General features: G+C 39.7%; 2 protein-coding genes across 4 annotated transcripts in view; both read right to left on the reverse strand.

The window, feature by feature from the left end:
- Positions 1-19878, reverse strand: part of LOC145466671 (piezo-type mechanosensitive ion channel component 1-like) — a 64655-nt gene that overhangs the window by 7787 nt on the left and 36990 nt on the right. The gene's annotated exons all lie outside the window — the stretch shown is intronic.
- LOC145466629 (uncharacterized) overlaps positions 1856-19878 on the reverse strand; it is a 29283-nt gene continuing 11260 nt past the window's right edge. For 2 of the 3 annotated variants that reach the window (XM_081450334.1, XM_081450335.1), the window contains exons 2-13: positions 17644-18869; positions 17163-17276; positions 16300-16550; positions 15604-15865; positions 14869-14973; positions 13653-13903; positions 12849-13110; positions 11958-12044; positions 11123-11373; positions 10135-10396; positions 8405-9055; positions 1856-7217 (exon numbers count right to left, since the gene is read on the reverse strand). In XM_081450334.1, coding sequence (XP_081306460.1) covers positions 4483-7217; positions 8405-9055; positions 10135-10396; positions 11123-11373; positions 11958-12044; positions 12849-13110; positions 13653-13903; positions 14869-14973; positions 15604-15865; positions 16300-16550; positions 17163-17276; positions 17644-18844 — 6432 coding nt within the window. In that variant the 5' untranslated portion in view covers positions 18845-18869 and the 3' untranslated portion in view covers positions 1856-4482. The remainder of the gene's footprint in view (positions 7218-8404; positions 9056-10134; positions 10397-11122; positions 11374-11957; positions 12045-12848; positions 13111-13652; positions 13904-14868; positions 14974-15603; positions 15866-16299; positions 16551-17162; positions 17277-17643; positions 18870-19878) is intronic. The other variant, XM_081450336.1, reaches the window with a different exon arrangement.

Below are 19878 nucleotides of genomic sequence, written 5' to 3' on the forward strand. Positions count from 1 at the left end.
ACTCCAGTCTTGATCAGCAAAGTTCAGCAAAAGAATTAACAGCAAAACGTATCTGCTATAAGTGCTTAATAGTATGAAAATGTATCAAACGTAACTTAGTTCAGTCCACGAACTCTCCTTGCCCGCGCCATATATGGGTTGACTGTTGAGCCCAGGCGGGAGAGACCGCGCCATCGTGACAAAGGTGGAGAAGCACAGAGCAATTTTCATCATGAGGGTCCCTGTAGTTTTCCTGCTGAAAAACAGGTTATTATTGGAAGGAAAGTTCTACAATTTCGCCTTGGTCGGAGTTCTTTTGACCAAGGGACAGTCGCACGGTGCAGTTTGCATGATGAAAACTGTCCTGTACCCCTCCCCGGCTGGGGGCGACTTTGGCGCGGTCGCCGAGCAAGAATTTCAAATCCCGCACCCAAGGTAACCAGTTAAGCGCGGTTCACACTTGTGAGATAAGCGCAAGTGAAGCTCAAGCATAAGCGCTATGTAACTCACACTGCGCATGCGAATGTTGCTGGTGTGATCCTTGTGCTTGTGCTTTTCTTTACGCTTGTGCTTATCTCAAAAGAGGGAACCAGGCTTTGCGGATAGAGACGAAGCAGATATAGAATGCTAGAGCCCAAAAACGAGCGTTTCTTTGGCGATTAAAATAAACCTTGGAACCTTAGCAGAAGCAAATAGAAGAATAGTTAATAGACGGTTGTCGTGAGGTAATTTTCGCGAGATTTTGGACCAATATTGTCGAATGTATGGAGGTCGAATACGGAACGTTGGCCCACTGGGCCGCAGGTCTTTTCTTTCTCTTTAATGGAAGCAAAACACCTGAAAGTATAACTCGACAAACGTCAAGTAAGACATTTTTAACATATGTATATGTATTTTTTTTTCTACACGCAGTATTTTTGATTTAGAGCAATTTTCGACGCAATTTCAAACATTGGCTTAAACGCGTAACGGCTGAAATCGTTACCCAATTTCCAAGAGCATGTCACGTAAATTGTATACAACGTCTCTACCACCTGTACTTTCATAGTGCCTCTCACCACCCGGCAAGGAGTATAAACAGCTTCGATTCAGTTTTTAAGAGCATTCCGCAGTATTGCATGGCGTATCCATGCTTCGTATGATTTCACGCGTGATTAGCGCCCGCGGATCAAAAAATGGCGGCTTTTTCTTTACTGCTGGACCTCGCCATAGAGCTAATTCGTCATTTTTTCGAAAACGAGTACGGTGACCTATAATTTTTTTCTGTTATTTTGAATTGAGTAATAAATTTCTCTATGTAAAATAAATATGGACCAATTCTCAGTGTTGAGCAAGTGTTGTAAATAAGTTAGGGACTGGAGCTGGTTTGACCTGCGAGGTCTGAGTCGAGTCTCGTGATTGACATTTGAAAAACGTGTGCAGAAAAGGAATCGTAGAGAACGGAAAGGAGTCTAGCGTGGACATTGATCTATCTCTGTATTACGGAAAATATCTATCGGAACACGGAATTAACTCTTAGAAAAACATTGTCATATCTCGGAATCTATCAAAGGATCAAAATAAAGAGTATGGATCGATACGACAGCAAGAGACAATCGTCGGAAAGGTGAATTTAGTGAGCAATCGTGACTATAATCATGGTGCTATTATAAGGATTTATTGGGTATAAACAAGGTGCTGTTGTTCCTAAACCAACACAGGGACGCCACATTTTTATTTCCAAATTTAAGTTCCTATAATATAAATAATCAATAGGCAAAATTTTGACAAAAATCTCAGTGCAGCTTCTATTTCAGTGGAATGACCTTAACGGACTTGAAGTTGATACAGGTACACATAGAGACCCGGTGGGCTAATGGTTGGCTGAGAGGGACCAGTAATCTGGAGGAGTATATTGCATGACGGGAAGAGACGTTAGGCGAGATAGCCCAAAGGGGCCTTTTGATTTTGTTTTGTTGTTATTCTCTGAGAGTCCAAATCAATGCGTTTTAAACAGCGGGGGCATGAAGGGTTGCACATATCATTTAGAAAATACTTGTATTTAATATCTAGACACGTTTCACGTGACTCCAGCACGGAGAGTAAAGGCTCTTTATCATCCATGATTCTGGTATCAGAGTATTAATTAAAGGATTCTAAATTTTTCATTGGCATACGTCATTAAGGTTTCTGTCCCAAATATAATTGAACTAAGTCGAAATGGGTGTAAATTGTAAGCACTTCTCTGACATAAAACAACCGTTTCTATGGGCATTGCTATGTGAAAATGTCTACCACAGCTGACTCGTTCCCAGTCGTCTTCATTCAACACGCGGCACGGCGCAAGGTGAGCAAGGGGTGATCTCACCCTGCACTCCCGGCTCGCCCCGTTCCCCGCTCTGCATGAAGTTGTATGAAAACGAATGGGAACGAGTCAGCTACCACAGTACCGGCGAAATAGAGCGTCAGTTTTTCGTTAGTACAAGACTACATAAGTCTTCGGCGACTTGTTAGCGCTGATCAGATTATGACAAAGGTGACAATCTTTAAAAGAACTTAATCATTTAAATGGTTTTCAAAAGGTCTAGATAACAGCAGACACGTAAAGATTTTAAGGAAAACGACCAATTTTTTAAGTTTACAAGACATGTTTCGACAGAACTTCTGTCATCTTCAGTTGAATGATTACCAAGCAAGTTGAATAATAAGCAGACAAAAATGCTAATTAAGACAAATAGTAACAAAAGAACGTGAAAAGGTATAAATTAAAAGGATAATTTTAGATTTACATGGTGTAATTGCTGATTGGTAAATTTATGGTTTCCTTCGATGTGGAAAGTCTCTTTACTAACATACCTCTTGAGGAATGCATTGACCTGGCCGTCAATTATATTTCCGAGGGCAATCCTGACCTTGAGTTAGGTAAACCTGAACTTAGAAGCCTTTTCATTGTAGCCACCGCCCAGACCCATTTCTTATTTAACGGTTCTTTCTATGACCAAATTGACGGTGTGGCCATGGGGTCTCCCCTTGCTCCCGTATTAGCCAATCTTTTTATGGGGCATCATGAAAAACTATGGTTGGAAAATTTTCAATACTCTAAAATTTTATTTTATCGTAGGTATGTTGACGACACTTTTTGTTTATTTCACTCGGAGCACGATGCTGTTATATTTTTTGACTACATTAACTCTAGGCACCCCAACATAAGGTTTACTATGGAAAAAGAACTTAATCGCAAATTACCCTTTCTAGATGTTCTTATTGATAATAGTGACACTAATTCTTTCCTAACTAGGGTTTACCGTAAGAATACCTTTACTGGGTTATTAACTAATTATTTTAGCTTCACCTCGTACTCATTCAAAGTAGGTCTCATTAGTACTCTTGTTGACAGGGCCTACAAGATCAACAACACTTGGTTGGGGTTACACGAGGACATAACCAAGCTTACTGAAATTCTCAAAAGGAACCTTTTCCCTGCCCATTTAATTGAAAAAGTGGTTAACCGTTACATCACTGGGACCCATAGCAATCATTGTCCCCGGGGCTACCCCCTTACCACCTCGCCCACGTTTTACTTTAAGCTGCCGTACATAGGCCATTTTTCTGTCATCACTCAGAAGAAGATTCCACACTTAATCAAGCGCTATTGTAATGATTTAGACATCAAATTAGTTTTTTCTTCCTTTAAGATAGGTAACCTTTTTGGTGTGAAAGACCCTATCCCCGGCGGGCTTCGTTCACGTGTGGTTTATAAGTTTACATGTACGGGCTGTAATGCCTGTTATGTCGGCGAAACCGCCCGACATTTTTCCGCACGCGTACGTGAGCACTTAGCCGTTGATAGGACCTCTCACATTTTCAAACATCTTCAGAATTCTGAACGTTGTCGCTCATTGTGTTCAATAGACTGCTTTCATATTTTAGATCACGCCACTACCAGCTTTCAACTCAAGATAAAGGAGGCTGTCCATATTCAAAAAGAACTACCTTGCCTCAATCAGCAATTACACCATGTAAATCTAAAATTATCCTTTTAATTTATACCTTTTCACGTTCTTTTGTTACTATTTGTCTTAATTAGCATTTTTGTCTGCTTATTATTCAACTTGCTTTGTAATCATTCAACTGAAGATGACAGAAGTTCTGTCGAAACATGTCTTGTAAACTTAAAAAATTGGTCGTTTGCCTTAAAATCTTTAAATAGTTTTCAATATCAAGATTTAAAGACACTCACGCAAACTATCTTCTGGAAGCCATACTGTATATTTACAACTGCCATGTTGCTAGCGATAACAACCTTTTACACCAATTTACAGCAATTTCACATAAATCAGTTTTGTAAAATGTAAACTGAAGCATTTACACACTTGCGCGATATACATAGTCAGCAAGATACTGGATTAGGTTAGCTGCAAGGCCTAATCAGTACATTAAAACCTAAAGCCATTAAACTGAACCCATTATTGACCGTTTGTGCATGAGAGGGAGGCACGTTCAGAATCACCAAGTTGGATCCGTCTAAAAAATTAAATTAGTCAAAGTGGTATTGACTTTAGTAGCATCAGAGAGGAAACCAGCACCAGAAGCACCAATATTGTTCCCACTCAAATCCAAATTAGTCAATACGGTATTGACTTTAATAGCATCAGAGAGAGAAGCAGCACCAGAATCACCAACATTGTTCTCACCCAAATCCAAATTAGTCAATACGGTATTGACTTTAATAGCATCAGAGAGGGAAGCAGCACCAGAATCACCAATACCGTTAAACCTCAAATTCAAATTAGTCAATACGGTATTGACTTTAATAGCATCAGAGAGGGAAGCAGCACCAGAATCACCAATACCGTTAAACCTCAAATCCAAATTAGTCAATACGGTATTGACTTTAATAGCATCAGAGAGGGAAGCAGCACCAGAAGCACCAATACCGTTATAACTCAAATCCAAATTAGTCAATACGGTATTGACTTTAATAGCATCAGAGAGGGAAGCAGCACCAGAAGCACCAATACCGTTATAACTCAAATCCAAATCAGTCAATACGGTATTGACTTTAATAGCATCAGAGAGGGAAGCAGCACCAGAACCACCAACATTGTTCTCACCCAAATCCAAATTAGTCAATACGGTATTGACTTTAATAGCATCAGAGAGGGAAGCAGCACCAGAAGCACCAATACCGGTAAACTTCAAATCCAAATTAGTCAATACGCTATTGACTTTAATAGCATCAGAGAGGGAAGCAGCACCAGAAGCACCAATATTGTTCCCACTCAAATCCAAATTAGTCAATACGGTATTGACTTTAATAGCATCAGAGAGGGAAGCAGCACCAGAATCACCAATATAGTTCCAACTCAAATCCAAATTAGTCAATACGGTATTGACTTTAATAGCATCAGAGAGGGAAGCAGCACCAGAATCACCAATATTGTTCTCACCCAAATCCAAATTAGTCAATACGGTATTGACTTTAATAGCATCAGAGAGGGAAGCAGCACCAGAACCACCAACATTGTTCGCACCCAAATCCAAATTAGTCAATACGGTATTCACTTTAATAGCATCAGAGAGGGAAGCAGCACCAGAAGCACCAATACCGTTAAACCTCAAATCCAAATTAGTCAATACGGTATTGACTTTAATAGCATCAGAAAGGAAACCAAAATCAGAATCCTCCATATCGTATCTACTCATATCCAAATGAGTCAAAGAGGTATTTACAGTAAGAGCCTCAAAGAAATACTCAGAAAACAACGGTGCATCACGTACTCTTGCACCAATTAACTGTAAGGCCGTAATGTCGAGGTGGGAACCAAATGTATGCAACAATTGCGATTGAAGGTTTTTCTTATGGGTTGCGCACTCCTCTATACAGTCAAACGCGAATTTCAGATTACTAATTAATTCAAGTTTGCTTTTTATGTGTGCGGCGATAGTTTCCACAAGACACACTGCGGTTTCTTCGCATCGTGAGACAACAATTCCACTCATGAACAAAAACACTTGTTTCAGTTCATGTAAATATCTCTCATCAGTCACGACTGTGTCACAGTCAACTTCTCCGCTGAGAATCTTCGAAGCGAGATAGAAACCACTAAAGAATTCTTGAAAGCTCTTGTGCGTAAATCCGTAACGCACACAACGTCTTCTTCGACTACCTAGACTGACTTGGACTGATAAAAATCCAAACTTAGTTAAAAGACTGAAAACAGTCGAACTGCAATCAAATCTGCTTTCTTCAATATATAGCTGTCCTTCACACAGAGATTTGAACGCCATATGGCCCAGATGTATCAGCTCTTTCTCGTAAACTTTAATCAGGTCGTCGTTGGTACTCGCCAATTGGTTCTTCTCTTCATATCTTCTCAAAACACAGAGTACAATTTTAACGTACAACTGAGTCCTGCTCGTCGGAAAAGAACCCTGGAAATCCTCGCAAAGAAGACAAAGTAAAGTGGTGTTTAAAGGATTTGCCATCATTTGACGTAAGTCTCTAGATCCTGACCAAGGTGAAAGTTGTTCTAGGAGTTTGTCAGCCAAAGGTCTGTTGTTTTTAAAATACTTGAAGATGAAACTTTCTGCATCTTCCGTAGTGAATCCCACAATTTCCCACAAGGTATCACAGAATCGCCTAAATTTCATTCCAACTTCATGTCTAGATGTAAAAACGATGCGACATTTAGAGAATTCTCTACCTTCAGCAAGTTTTAAGTACATGGCCAGTTTACTAGGATCATCCACTTCATCTAAACCATCAAGTACTAACAAAACTTTGGACTGATTTTCACGGATGAATTTAAAAATGCTTTCTTTGGATTCTTTGTTAATATCTTTGGGGAGAATTTGTTCTTCGATAGCCTCCCAGATGTTAGTCTCGATATCATGGCATCTAAGCAGAAGCAGCAATTCGATTTCTGGAAAAGACTCGTCCCATTCTTCCCGTCTATTTGCCCAGTCATACGCCAGCTTTTGACAGTAAGTTGTCTTTCCCATACCAGGATCTCCTTCAATCAAAACAGTCCGTGGCTTCTGACTTCCTTCATGCGCCTTGAAGATAGCTGTCATGTTGGTGATTTCTTCAGCCAGCGTTCCTCTTGTTTTTTCTTTGTTCAAAAACCTGAGCCTGGTGAAAATGTCATCCAGATTAAAGCTGAATTCTTCACACCATGGTACTGGTAGCACACTGCCTTCACGGGTTTTGTAGAGCTGGCGGATCCCTTCTATCTCATGCGCTGGATAAGACATGCCTAGAAAAAGAGAAAACGACAATAAACTAGATTAGAAAATATGCTTTTTATTTTAACTAAGCTAAGAAATATAAATTACTTCGGTTAAACCTGACAGGCAAAAATTATATACTTTGCAATTATGTTTACCATGCATAAGATATCAGGGATGTTTACGTTGTCGACTTGCTTGATCTCTCTTTTGGCACTTGATAAATAAAGTTTTTGAATTCTGTAGGGCCATTGTCTTATCGGAATTTTCAGGCACAGCGTTCTAGCAGCAAAGACCGCTTTCCCTATCAGCACCACTGAAAAGCTACAGTATGACATAAGCGTAACAAACTGACTTTCCTATTGCAATGTACTAAATAAATATTATGAATAGATGTTGACCGGCAAAATGTCCTCCTCCTGAAGAATCACAGAATCACAATTTAAAAGGTATACATTTAAAATTTTCAAAGTAGAGGGAGCCAGAATAAAAAAGTACGAATATGCCGTTAGTAATACTAAGTCAAAAACACTATTCTCCTCTTTCAAAACAGTTGCAAATAACTTGGTACTCATCAAATTTTGTTTAGTCTTGGAAAATGCAAGTTAAACTAAGGTAAAACATTTTAAGCCTTTAACCTCGGTGTTTTATTTTACCTCAAAACAGCAATTGGACGCTGTACATAGCTATATGTAATTGTCCCCGTCCCTCGGGGGGGATGGAGTTGGGCGCTGTTATCGCGAGTAGTTGAAACTGAGCACGCAAAAGCTGAGAACGCAAAAATCTCTCTTGAAGGAAGCAATTATTTCAATGTTTTGTTGGAACGTGCACACATAGGGAAATTTGTTAAAGCCGAGTTTTCTTTGAGTTCTGCATGTTCCTTTTGGCTTACTCTATTTAGCCGTTTTGCTGACATGTACCTTTTTTCTGCTCATTGGGAAAGTTTCCGTCCTCACAGCTAGGAAAGTGATTATTTTACGGAATGGCGTCCATGAATCGAAAGGCCCTGTTTTTCTCCAATTTTCAGGGCATAAATTCCAAGGTTGACTGCCTGTACTTCTTTGTTTTCTTGAAGTTAATTGCATTTTCAAATGTTCAATAAAAAGGCATTTATTGAAGACCACGAAGTCACTGTATCAGCAGATCCGAATATTGACAAAAGTCGGTTCTGACATGATTATTCCATGTCTAACTATTGGTACAACTCAGAACTCACCCTCATCTCCAGAAGATTCCGTCGCACTATCCAGCTCATTCATTTTGTCCTTGATGCGATCCTCGTTCTTTTTCCACTGCATCAGGAGCTCCTTGTAATGTTCCTCGGTGATAGGGTCCGTTTTGTGACGCATGATTTTGTCCATGGCGTCACCATAACCAGCTCCTCCTAATCTCACCAGCGTTTCCCGGATGTTCTCGCAGTAATTAACAGATACTGCATCACTAACACGGGATTTGTCTGCATGGTCAAGCACAGTATTCATGAAATACCTCACACGGGCTATGTCAGCCTCACGACTGGTGTCTGTTGCATGAGGAGGAGTGTCCCAGCCAGCAGTTGGCGGAGTCAACTCACAAACTGTCCTCAACAGAACCATAAGAAGTGTAGGGTCGAAGTGTTCGGATGACACCGAAGAAGCACGACCAGGATACAGTTGACCCCATTGCTTTGAATTGAGGATTCTTTGCTTTTGAAGTAACCGCAGTGTCTGATGATTTTGATAGTCTTTCAAATGTTTCCGAAGATTTTGTGGTGGAATGATTCTGTCAAATGTTTCTCTCAGAACTCCTACGCCCATAGTGACCAGAATCTGACACAGCTGAGCATAATTGGATTCCTCTGTCGTGATGGTTAATTTGGGAGTAGTGCCTATAACAGTTCACATAAAAACACTTTATCAGTCACCTCTTTTAATCTACTTCCCTAAGATGTTGTTTATGTTTTGTTATCATGGTCCTAAAAGCCAGGCAATTCTGAATTTAAGGGTCAACAATACAATCAAACCTACATATAACGGCCCTGTATTAAGCGGCCATCCACTATTAAGCGGCCAGTTTTCAAATTCCCGATTTTTCGCTCATGCAAACGCTGTATTTGTTACCTGTTTTAGGCGGCCACCTCTATTAAGCGGCCGCGGCCACCCTGTAGCAGTCCTATGTTTGTCTTTCTTTGTTATTTTTAACTGTATTAAGCGGCCACCCTTGAACAGAAACTAAGTTACATATCATTTTATGCGGTATTTTATTATGTTACAAATGCGATCCATCATCACTATTTAAGAAATAAAAAACATGTACCGTGTTTCTATCGAGTTATAGAAACACAAGTGGAAGTTTGGGAGAACGAGAAATGCTGTGGGGACATGAGCCGCAGGCGAGTGTTTCCACAGGCTCCCAAACTTTCACGATTGTTTCTATATCTCGATAAAAACACGGAGAACATGTTTTCTCTTTCCTTTAGAAAACACCGCGACGAAAAAAAGGAAAACAGCTTGTTAACTTTGATTATCAAAGTGTAAATTCTCTTTGCTCGCGCCATCATAACGTCAACAGCTCGTGCTAGTTCTGTGTTTCCATTGAATTATAGCAACACGATTTTTAACCAATCAGCGTGCGTATTATCTTAGGACTGTTTTCTAAAAAGAAGTAACATTTACAAAGTTATTGTAAGCTGATAATCGGCCGTTTAGTATCGACAATGCTTTCCAGATGTCCGCAATGTGCTGGAGAACAGTACCATATCGTTAGACCACGCCCAGTGAGTGTTTTTTAGTGATCCTGTATTAAGCGGCCACCTGTATTAAGCGGTCAGTTCCTCAAGTCCCGAGGGTGGCCGTTATATACAGGTTCGACTGTTATTGGGAGCGAGTAATTCGTTGATTACGTTAAAATCAAGAGCACATGCTTTTTATGTTGGTTTTACTCGCTCATCAAATCCTTACAACTTACCTTGTCTGGGTCGAAGGCTGACATAGTGTTTCTCATGGATATGTCCCAGAACAAGCGGGCTGGTGTTGTCAACAGGACGATCTGGATTGATGATTATATCACAGTCGAGACTGCTGATTACACGAATAGGCGTTTTGTAGCAGTTTGCTGCGGCACGGAGAACCAAGTGATCGCCCCAAGTGCCATCCTTTTCCATGCTTCTCAAGTAATCAGCCCAAGATGGGTATCCATGGACAAAGTTGAACAGATCTGTTCCATCGCTCTTTGAGAGAGAAAAAGCTTTTAAGTTAATTGAATAAGCTTAAAGTAGCTGACACTGTATGTCCATCGTCCTGGATATGATTAACACAAGGAAATGGTTAGGAAACCTGGCAAAGTTCTTTGTTGTATGTTTTTGTTTGCTCTTTTGTATGTTGAACCTGCACAAAACCTGGCAAAATACAAAAGGTGGATATATGTGTGCTCATGCAACTAACAAAAAAAAAGCATTGTGATTATGTAATTCATTCATAACCTATGAGCATAAAACAAACGATGTGTAGGGTCTCAGACCTTCCAACATAAATCTTAGCCTGATTGTTTGTTTCTTTGATGTTCATCGGCCTTCCTAGCCATTTCTCTTTATTAACTAAGTCCTTGCTTATACCAAAATAAGCGTTAGTTTTTCAAGTTCTTAACAATAATTCACCTTTTTACACTGAGTGATTAGTCAAAGCCTAACTCGGTTATTGATAAATTTTATGAAATTAAGTTGACAGACAGTTTACTTAATAAGGTAACATCCCTCGATTGGGCAAGGGACACAAAGTTCCTACTAATACCAAAGCATCTACTGGTTATTTGGCCCAAGTACTTGAGGAAAGACTATGGAACTGAAATTTCATCATCAGTTATATTACTCGAAGGGATTTCAGAGCCCTGTTTTCCCAATCTTGTACAAAGCACACTTTCATTCACATCAGAAGCCACCTGTGGACCACTGACTTACCAGTTTGGGGGAGTTCCCAAGGTATTCCACTAATTTTTTCCGCAGTTCTGTTTCCGTAATTTGCATTCCTTTTACGCTTTGCAGTTGCTCTGACAGTGCGTGGAACATACAGTTTCCAGATCCTGGGTTGTCACAAATGCTGAATCCCTTGTCTGAAGCAATCTTTTGTAGATTTTCTGACAGGCCGGTTTTCTTGTGAAACTTATTTGGATCGCACTGCATTTGCTGCAGATCATGAATAATGTTCATAGCTGGAAGCAAACAAAATTCCTTCAGTTATAACTAATTCTAATTGTGTAGCTAAGCAATAGCTCATGCGTTTCACTGAGTTACATAATTTGTATTTCTACACCGATCGTCAAAAATTAAACTTGAAGTAAGAGTCGGAAATTCTACGAAACTGCAACAAAATTTAGATGACCACATGACTGTTCAAGCTTAAAGCCATAATTGATGGGATATTGATGTGCTCTTCATCTTTTCCTTTTCTGATCAGAACTGTTAATTTGCCACAAATGTATCATGAGGGTAGGCCACCGCAAATGTACTAAAAATTACAATTGTAATAACTGTACGAGGGCCACAATTGTAATCAGGAAATAAGAGACAGGCACAAAATTATTACACTGGTGACATGAACGGTCTTTGTAAGAACAAATAAATAACAAAGTTTGAAAACTTAGCGATGTTCATTACATGTATTCTTTCTTTCACTCACGAATTCTTCTTAGCTAATTTTCATAATTTAATGACTATTAGGGAGTAAGCTTGATAAAAGAGGCTAGGTTTGTTCTAATATAAATTTAATTTTTTTAGTTTTCAGAGCCGCAAGTACCTCTCTGTTCTCCACTCATCGTCTGAGTACCCTGAGTAGTAGATGAAACTGACAATCCTTCTTCTCCCTGACTTGAGCTCTGACAATCTACAGAACACGAGAGAATATGCACAGTTCAGGTTATCTCGCATTGTAAATTCATGTATGACCAGAAAGTATCTATAATTCCAACGAGTTTGCAGTATCTAGTGTAAACGTTTCAGTTATTTCCTCGGTCAGGATAAAGTTTACCTACACCACACCTCAAGCGGACCTCGATATGTTACGCAGAAAAGCAAGTAAAGTTTGAAAACTGTGGTTTAAAAAATAAACACCAGTTAAGATGCAACAAATAAATGCCATACCACATGATGTTTGTACAGTCGTCTTATGTGATCATCTTGGGTAGACATAGTAGTCGTGAAAAGGTGACTGGCATTTCAAACCCCCTGATCGAAAGTTCCCGGCAGGTTGTCACAAAGTCAATGACCAACTACAGTCCTTTTCAGGACTAGCCTCACCCAACGTTTATATTAGACGAATTACTTGTACTGCTGATATTATCAATGTCTCATTTGTGGCGACTTGAAAGAAATATATGAAAACTAGAGCTTAAACCGACTATTTTAAAGGTGCATTTAGCATTTACATCTAAACTTATCTTCATGAAACCCTGTCATAATGCCATGTTAAATGAATTAAAGTGAAAATCGTGTTTCTTATAGCTAAACTATCACATTGTATCCCAGATGTGATCTGAACTTCGGGTTCAACAAAATAAGGAAAATGGCCGCTATTAGGTTCTCAACTCAAATAACGATCTAATTGAGAGTTACTCGCTACTTACGTGAAGACCAAGAGAACAAATTTTTTATGTTGGTTTTACTCGCTCATCAAATCCTTACAACTTACCTTGTCTGGGTTGCAGACTAACGTAGTGTTTTGCATGAATATGTCCCAAAACAAGTGGGCTGGTGTTGCCAACAAGGTGATCTGGATTGATCATTAAATCACAGTCAAGACTGCTGATCACACGAATAGGAGTTTTGTAGCAGTTTGCTGCGGCTCGGAGAGTAAAGTGATCGCCCCATGTGCCATCCTTTTCCATGCTTCTCAAGTAATCAGCCCAAGATGGGTATCCATGGACAAAGTTGAACAAATCTGTTCCATCGGGCTTTGAGCGAGAAAAGAATTTGAAATCAATTGAATGGACTAAAAGTAGCTCACAATAGATGTCAATCACCCAGGCTTATACTATAAGAGAAGTTTTTCAAGTTCTTGGCAATAATTCACGTTTCTACACGGAAAGGTTATTCAAAAACTAACTTAGTTGGTAATAGATGTCCAACAGTAGCAATTAAATGTAGACATGATGATAAATGCGAATGCAGCCATAACTTTACATGTACTGGAAAAAAGACCTAAAAAATTTTTCAGGCTTTGACAGGTTTATGGCACTATGTTGACAGATAGTTCACTTAGTAAGGTACATCCCCTCGATTGAGCCAGGGACACAAAGTTCCTACTGATCATAGTACCAAAGCTTTCGCTGGTTATTTTCCCCGGCAATAACTATGATTACGTACTCGAGAAATGACTATAGGATTTAAATTCCATCATCATTTACTCGAAGAGATTTCAGGGCCCTGTTTTCCCAGTATTGTACAAAGCACACTTTCATTCACATCAGGAGCCACCTGTGGACCATTGACTTACCAGCTTAGGGGAGTTTCCAAGGCATTCCACTAACTTTTTCCGCAGTTCTGTTTCCAAAATTTCGACTCCTTTCACACTTTGCAGTTGCTCTGACAGTGCGTAGAACAAACAGTTTCCCGATCCTGGGTTGTCACAAATGCTGAATCCCTTGTCTGAAGCAATCTTTTGCAGATTCGCTGTTGCGTCAGTTTTCTTGTTGAACTCGTTTGGATCACTCTCCATTTGCTGCAGATCACGAATACTTTTCATAGCTGGAAGCAGTCAAAATTCTTGCCGTTATAATAATCTTCTATCTATTGGTTAGCTAAGTAAAAGATCTCGCGTTCCTCAGGTTTATATATTATTTATTGCTGCAAGTCATACGCACATACAAATACTTTTTCAAGACTAAACGTCGAACTAAAACTAAGAAAGAATAAGAATTGTACGAAATAAAAACAAATTGGGGTTTCGAATTTCAGTGTCGAAAGTAATCAGACAATTACTTGGGTTTTGGTTTTGGTTTTCCTAGGTTTTCAGATTTGCTGAGTAGTCTAATTGGTAAGTACACCGGTTTGGTTTTCGTTTTACAACTAGACTGCTGGCAGTCTGTTTTCCTCTCGAACTTCAGCAGGGGTTACCAGGCGAGACGGTTTATCCTAAAGGGGAATGGGACGAGACATGGACGCGGCACGCACGGGAAGGAAAACATTTCTCGTCTTGCCTTCTTCCCTACTCGACCGCTGCCATACCGCGCTTTTGCGTTCGCGATGACTAAACACTCGTCTAAGTGACCCTTAGAGAGAAAAACGGCTGCCAGCAGAATATTTTACGACACTCAATTGAAAACCGCTCAAACCTATTGGACTCATTATTTGATACTTACTCCTCTGGAGGTCTTGTGTGCCACTAAGCACCACGAACTATGTGAAGTTCATCGTCTTCACAATTGTCCATATTAGTATCAATGAAGAGTGTGAAGGTGTCCGTATTATAGAGGTATATGAACTGTCTAAGAATGTATGAATTCTGGATTTTTGAGATCAAATTAACTGTCCGTGATATAGATGTTTCCGTAAGAAGACGTTCAAGACAGTGTATTAAAATTTTCGTATACTTAAAAACTTGCAAATTAATTCCAAATTGAACTCGAAACCGTATGATTAGATCATTACCTATACAAACATGACTTATTTCAGTATAAATCTGTTACTGCCTGTTCAGATCTGCTATTTACCTGCATGGTCTTCGCCAAGCATCCTCGTGGTACTAGAAGCAGATGAAACTGCAGGAGATTTGTGTTTTCGGCTTTCAGTTGAGCCTTCAACAAAATTGGTTTGACCTGCACACAGAAAGGTATTTTGAATTAAACAAAAGATTAGCCAGAAAGTTTGCATTTTTGAAAATCATCAGTTTTTCCTGGTATGCCGATTAACACTAATACAATATTAAAAGTTAAATGAACATGCGAAAGTGCTTCTCACTACTGTTTTTTTGGGGGTGAAGTCGAAAAATGTAAACATAACGGCTTCAGAGGAAACATTACACAACTGAAATCAAATCACACTTACATCGGTCAGTCACCCAACGTTCACATTAGACGAACTACTTATACTGCTGATATCAACGATGCCTTATTTGTGGCGACTTGAAAGAAATTTATTAAAACTAAAGCTTAAGCCGACTATTTTAAAAAGGTTGTTTTATCATCTGCATCTTAACTTATCTTCTTGAAACCCTGTTGTAATACCATGTCCGGCAAAAGAAAAGTTAAAATCATGTTTCCTTATACCTACACTGTCACATCGCACCGCAGCTATGATCTGAATTTCGGTTTCAACAAAATTGGGAAAATTCCTGCTATCGAGCTAAAACAGCAAACTAATTGAGAGCCACTTGTTAATTACCTTAAAATCGAGAGAACAAATTTTTTATGTTGGTTTTACTGGCTTATCAAATCCTTGCAACGTACCTTGTCTGGGTTGTAGACTAACGTAGTGTTTCTCGTGAATGTGTCCCAAAACAAGCAGGCTGGTGTTGCCAACAAGATGATCTGGATTGATGATTAAATCACAGTCAAGACTGCTGATTACACGAATAGGAGTTTTGTAGCAGTTTGCTGCGGCACGAAAAATCAAGTGATCGCCCCATGTGCCATCCTTTTCCATACTTCTCAAGTAATCAGCCCAAGATGGGTATCCATGCACAAAGTTGAACAAATCTGTTCCATCGGGCTTTGAGAGCGAAAGAAGTCTAAAGTTAATTGAATGGACTAAAAGTAGCTGACACGATATGACAGTCGTCCTGACCTATACAAAGTAAACGACGTTTGGTTTTCAATATTCTTAACAATAACTCACGTTTTTACACTGAATGGGTATTCAAAACCTAACCAGGTTGTTACTAGATTTATGGAATTATGTTGACACAGTTTATCTAATAAGGTAACATCCCTCGATTGGGCCAGGGACACAAAGTTCCTGGTGATACCAAAGCTTTTGCTGGTTATTTTGCCTGGCAATAACTATGATTACGTGCTCGAGAAAGGACTATAATATTCAAATTCCATCATCAGTTTCTCGAAGAAATTTGAGAGCCCTGTTTTCCTAGTATTATACAAAGCACACTTTCATTCACATCAGAAGACACCTATGGACCGCTGACTTACCAGTTTGGGGGAGTTCCTGAGGAATCCGACTAACTTTTTCCGCAGTTCAGTCACCGAAATTTCGATTCCGTTCACGCTTTGCAGTTGCTCTGACAGTGCGTAGAACATACAGTTTCCCGATCCTGGGTTGTCACAAATGCTGAATCCCTTGTCTGAAGCAATCTTTTGCAGATTCGCTGTTGCGTCAGTTTTCTTGTTGAACTCGTTTGGATCACTCTCCATTTGCTGCAGATCACGAATACTTTTCATAGCTGGAAGCAGTCAAAATTCTTGCCGTTATAATAATCTTCTATCTAATTGGTTAGCTGAGTAAATGATCACGCGTTTGTCTGGTTTATACATAATTTATTACTGGAAGTCACGATGAAACATTGTAAAAACATTGTATTGTATTGTCGAAAGTAATCACGCAATTACTGACTTGGGTTTTGGTTTTGGGTTTCCTAGGTTTTCAGCTTCGCTGAGTAGTCTAATTGGTAACTAATTGGTTTGGTGTTTTCGTTCTACGACTCTCAATTGAAAACCACTCTAACCTATTGGACTCATTATTTGATCCTTACTCTTCTTGAGGTCTCGTGTGCCACTAAGCACCAAGAACCTAGGTGAAGTTCATCGTCTCCTCAATTTTCCATATTAGTATTAATGAAGAGTATGGAAGTGTCCGTATCATAGAGGTAAATGAACTGTCTAAGAATGTATGAATTCTCGAATTTTGGGATCAAATATTAACTGTCCGTAATATAAAGGTGTCCGTAAGAAGAGGTTCGAGTGTATTAAAATTTTCGTAATCTTACAACTTCCTGCAAAGCTGGTCATAACATGACTTATTTATAAAATTGTTACAGTTCGGAGCTGCCATTTACCTGCATGGTACTCGACAAGCATCCTCTTGATATCCTGGGTACTAGAAGACGATGAAACTGCAGGAAATTTGCGTTTTCGGCTTTGAGCTGAATCTTTAACAAAGTTGGTTTGACCTGCAAACAGAGAGATATTTTAAGTTAAACAAAAGAGTAGCCATTTTTGAAAATCAGCAGTTTGGCCTGGTATACCGATTAACACTAATACAATAAAACGTGTTTCTCTGAGAACTGTTTTTGGGTGAAGTCGAAAAATATCAACATAACGGCTTCACTGAAACATTACAGACCTGAAATCAAAAATCACAGTTTCACCGAATTAGTTTGGTCATACTTTGGACAGCCCGGTCCAGTGTCGAGTTTATCATTCTTAATGTGGGGTGATACAAAATTTGTTTAAAAACGTCTAGCTTTTCACGTCACAGTCACTATCACTTGTTATAAATTCGTAGATATTCAACAAAAATGCACTATAAGTACATACCATCAACGAGGGTTAACATTTGGTTAACAAGACCTTGACTTTGTTTGGCCCAGTTGTAATTCTTCTTATAGGAAGAACGTAACAGTTCAGCTTCCTGAAGTCTTGTCTCTCTATCTTTATTCCAGACTTTCTTGATAGCTTCAGCCCACACCAGAGGATCCTCAGAATCAATCACACACGCAGAACCAAACGGTACTTTACCTAGGGCTTCTCCAAATCCTGAGTTCTTGCTGACAAGTACAGGGAGACCAGCTGATAATGCCTCTAGGCCAGTCAAGCCAAAGCCCTCTGTTCTGGAAGGCATCAGTACAAGATCTACTTCGCAGAACAATCGTTTCAAATCCTCTCTGCTTTGCAGGAAGCTTCTCACTGTCAGGCGGTGAGCAGGAAGACCACACTCAAGCAGACGCTTTGCTATGTCCTCGTGCTTTCCTTCAGGTGCACCAACGAAAACAAGATGAGCATCATTCAACTCAGCGACGGCTTTGCCAGCAACGTCAAAACCTTTTAACTGAAAATCTTCAGCATCTCCGCGGCCAAACACTAAAACGCCACATCGTTCTCTCTCTTCAGCAGCATGTTCAACATTCACAAATTCATCAAAGACACCAGGGGTAATGTTAAGAATGCTTTCATCTTTCTTACACCAGCGAAGATATCTGCGAAAAGCCTCGCACAACTTCGGCCCAACTCCTACAACGAAGTCAGCCTTTTCACAAAGTTCCACTTCTACTTTGTGCTTCTTCTCGCCCGTGGAAATCGGATTTTGGTACGACTTATACATTCCTAGTTCCTCTGGGTCTGTGTGGACAACTTGAATCCACTTACATTTGTGAGACTTCCTTATTACTTGTGCTTGGTGACCAAGCTTCACCCCATGACCAATGATGACATCAATTTGCAAATGATCTGGCGGAAAGCTAAGCCATTCTAGTTCATCGTACCCAGTCAGTCTTGTTGCCTCGACAATTTCAATGTGGTGACCAAGGGCCGTTTTCTTGTCTTCTTCGCTGCATTGTGGAACAAAGAAAGAGATTTGTACCTCAGGACATTTAGCCAACTCTATGGCTAATTCTCTGTTTATGGTGGAGAGTCCGCCTTTAGTTGATCTCCATTCTGACGCTAGTATTGTTACATGTAATTTGCCAGGGGATGGATGTAGCTCGCCATGTTTTCGAGATTTCTGTGAAGGTGAAGTCATTGCCACATGCCGGGAGATCAGACTCCTACGAGGGAAAAACAAGCAGACTTGTAAAAACCATACAAGTGTCTACATGTTAAAAACATTGCCCATTTTAGCCTTTGCATCTGATTGCTTCAGCCATATGGCGTCAAGCTTCCTTACTGAGCTAAATATAAAGATTCAATAAGCTAAGCTTTTTCAAGACTCAACTGAGACTGGAATAACAATCCCACAATTGCTGTTAGACGCACAGTAATGTAGAACTAATTTCCATCTCATTCGCCTTTGGACATCTTAATATTACAGTCAAACCTGTATTAAGCGGACCTCTTAAGCAGTCCACTAAAGATTTAAAAAGGTTTCCTGCAAAATGCGTTATATAATAAGCAAGAAGCCACTGTAAGGCATGTTTTATACTATTGGAATTTCTTCCACAACTATATCGATGTGACTGCGTTTATTTGTTTGTTAAAGAAGGAGTGATAAATTGATTGACAGCTAATAACGCTAAAGTAACCATAAGCAAAAAACCTGAAATAAACGTTTTGATTTAACAAATAAAGAAGCCTGAGCCGTGTATTACACTGTGATAAAACACGACGGGCATTCGACAACACGAGGAAAATAAAGAAAACACGATCCGCAGGCGAGTGTTTTCTACATTTCGCGAGTGTTCTCAAATGTCCAGAGTGACACGCTTTTTCTATGTTTTATTTAAGCAATAGACCACTCTTTCTCTGGGTTTACTGGCGCAATGAACCACGCGGGATCTTGGGAGAACACGAGAAAAGCTTGCAAATCACGAGCCGTTAGGCGAGTGATTTACAGGCTTTTCGAGTGTTCTTTTAACATCCCAAGTGGTTTATTGCGCCGGTAAACCCCTAGAGAGGGTGGTCTATCGCTTTTATGAAATAACTATAAAAATAGCCTGTCAATGAGAGGAAAATGTATTGTACTGTTCGTGATCAAGTTGCTTATTCTCATCAAATTCATGAGATCACGCGACAAACCAATCACAGCGACTGAAAGAATGAAAGCATAGACTCCGCGCT

Source organism: Orbicella franksi, chromosome 13 (assembly GCF_964199315.1).
Source record: "Orbicella franksi chromosome 13, jaOrbFran1.1, whole genome shotgun sequence".
NCBI lineage: Eukaryota > Metazoa > Cnidaria > Anthozoa > Scleractinia > Merulinidae > Orbicella > Orbicella franksi.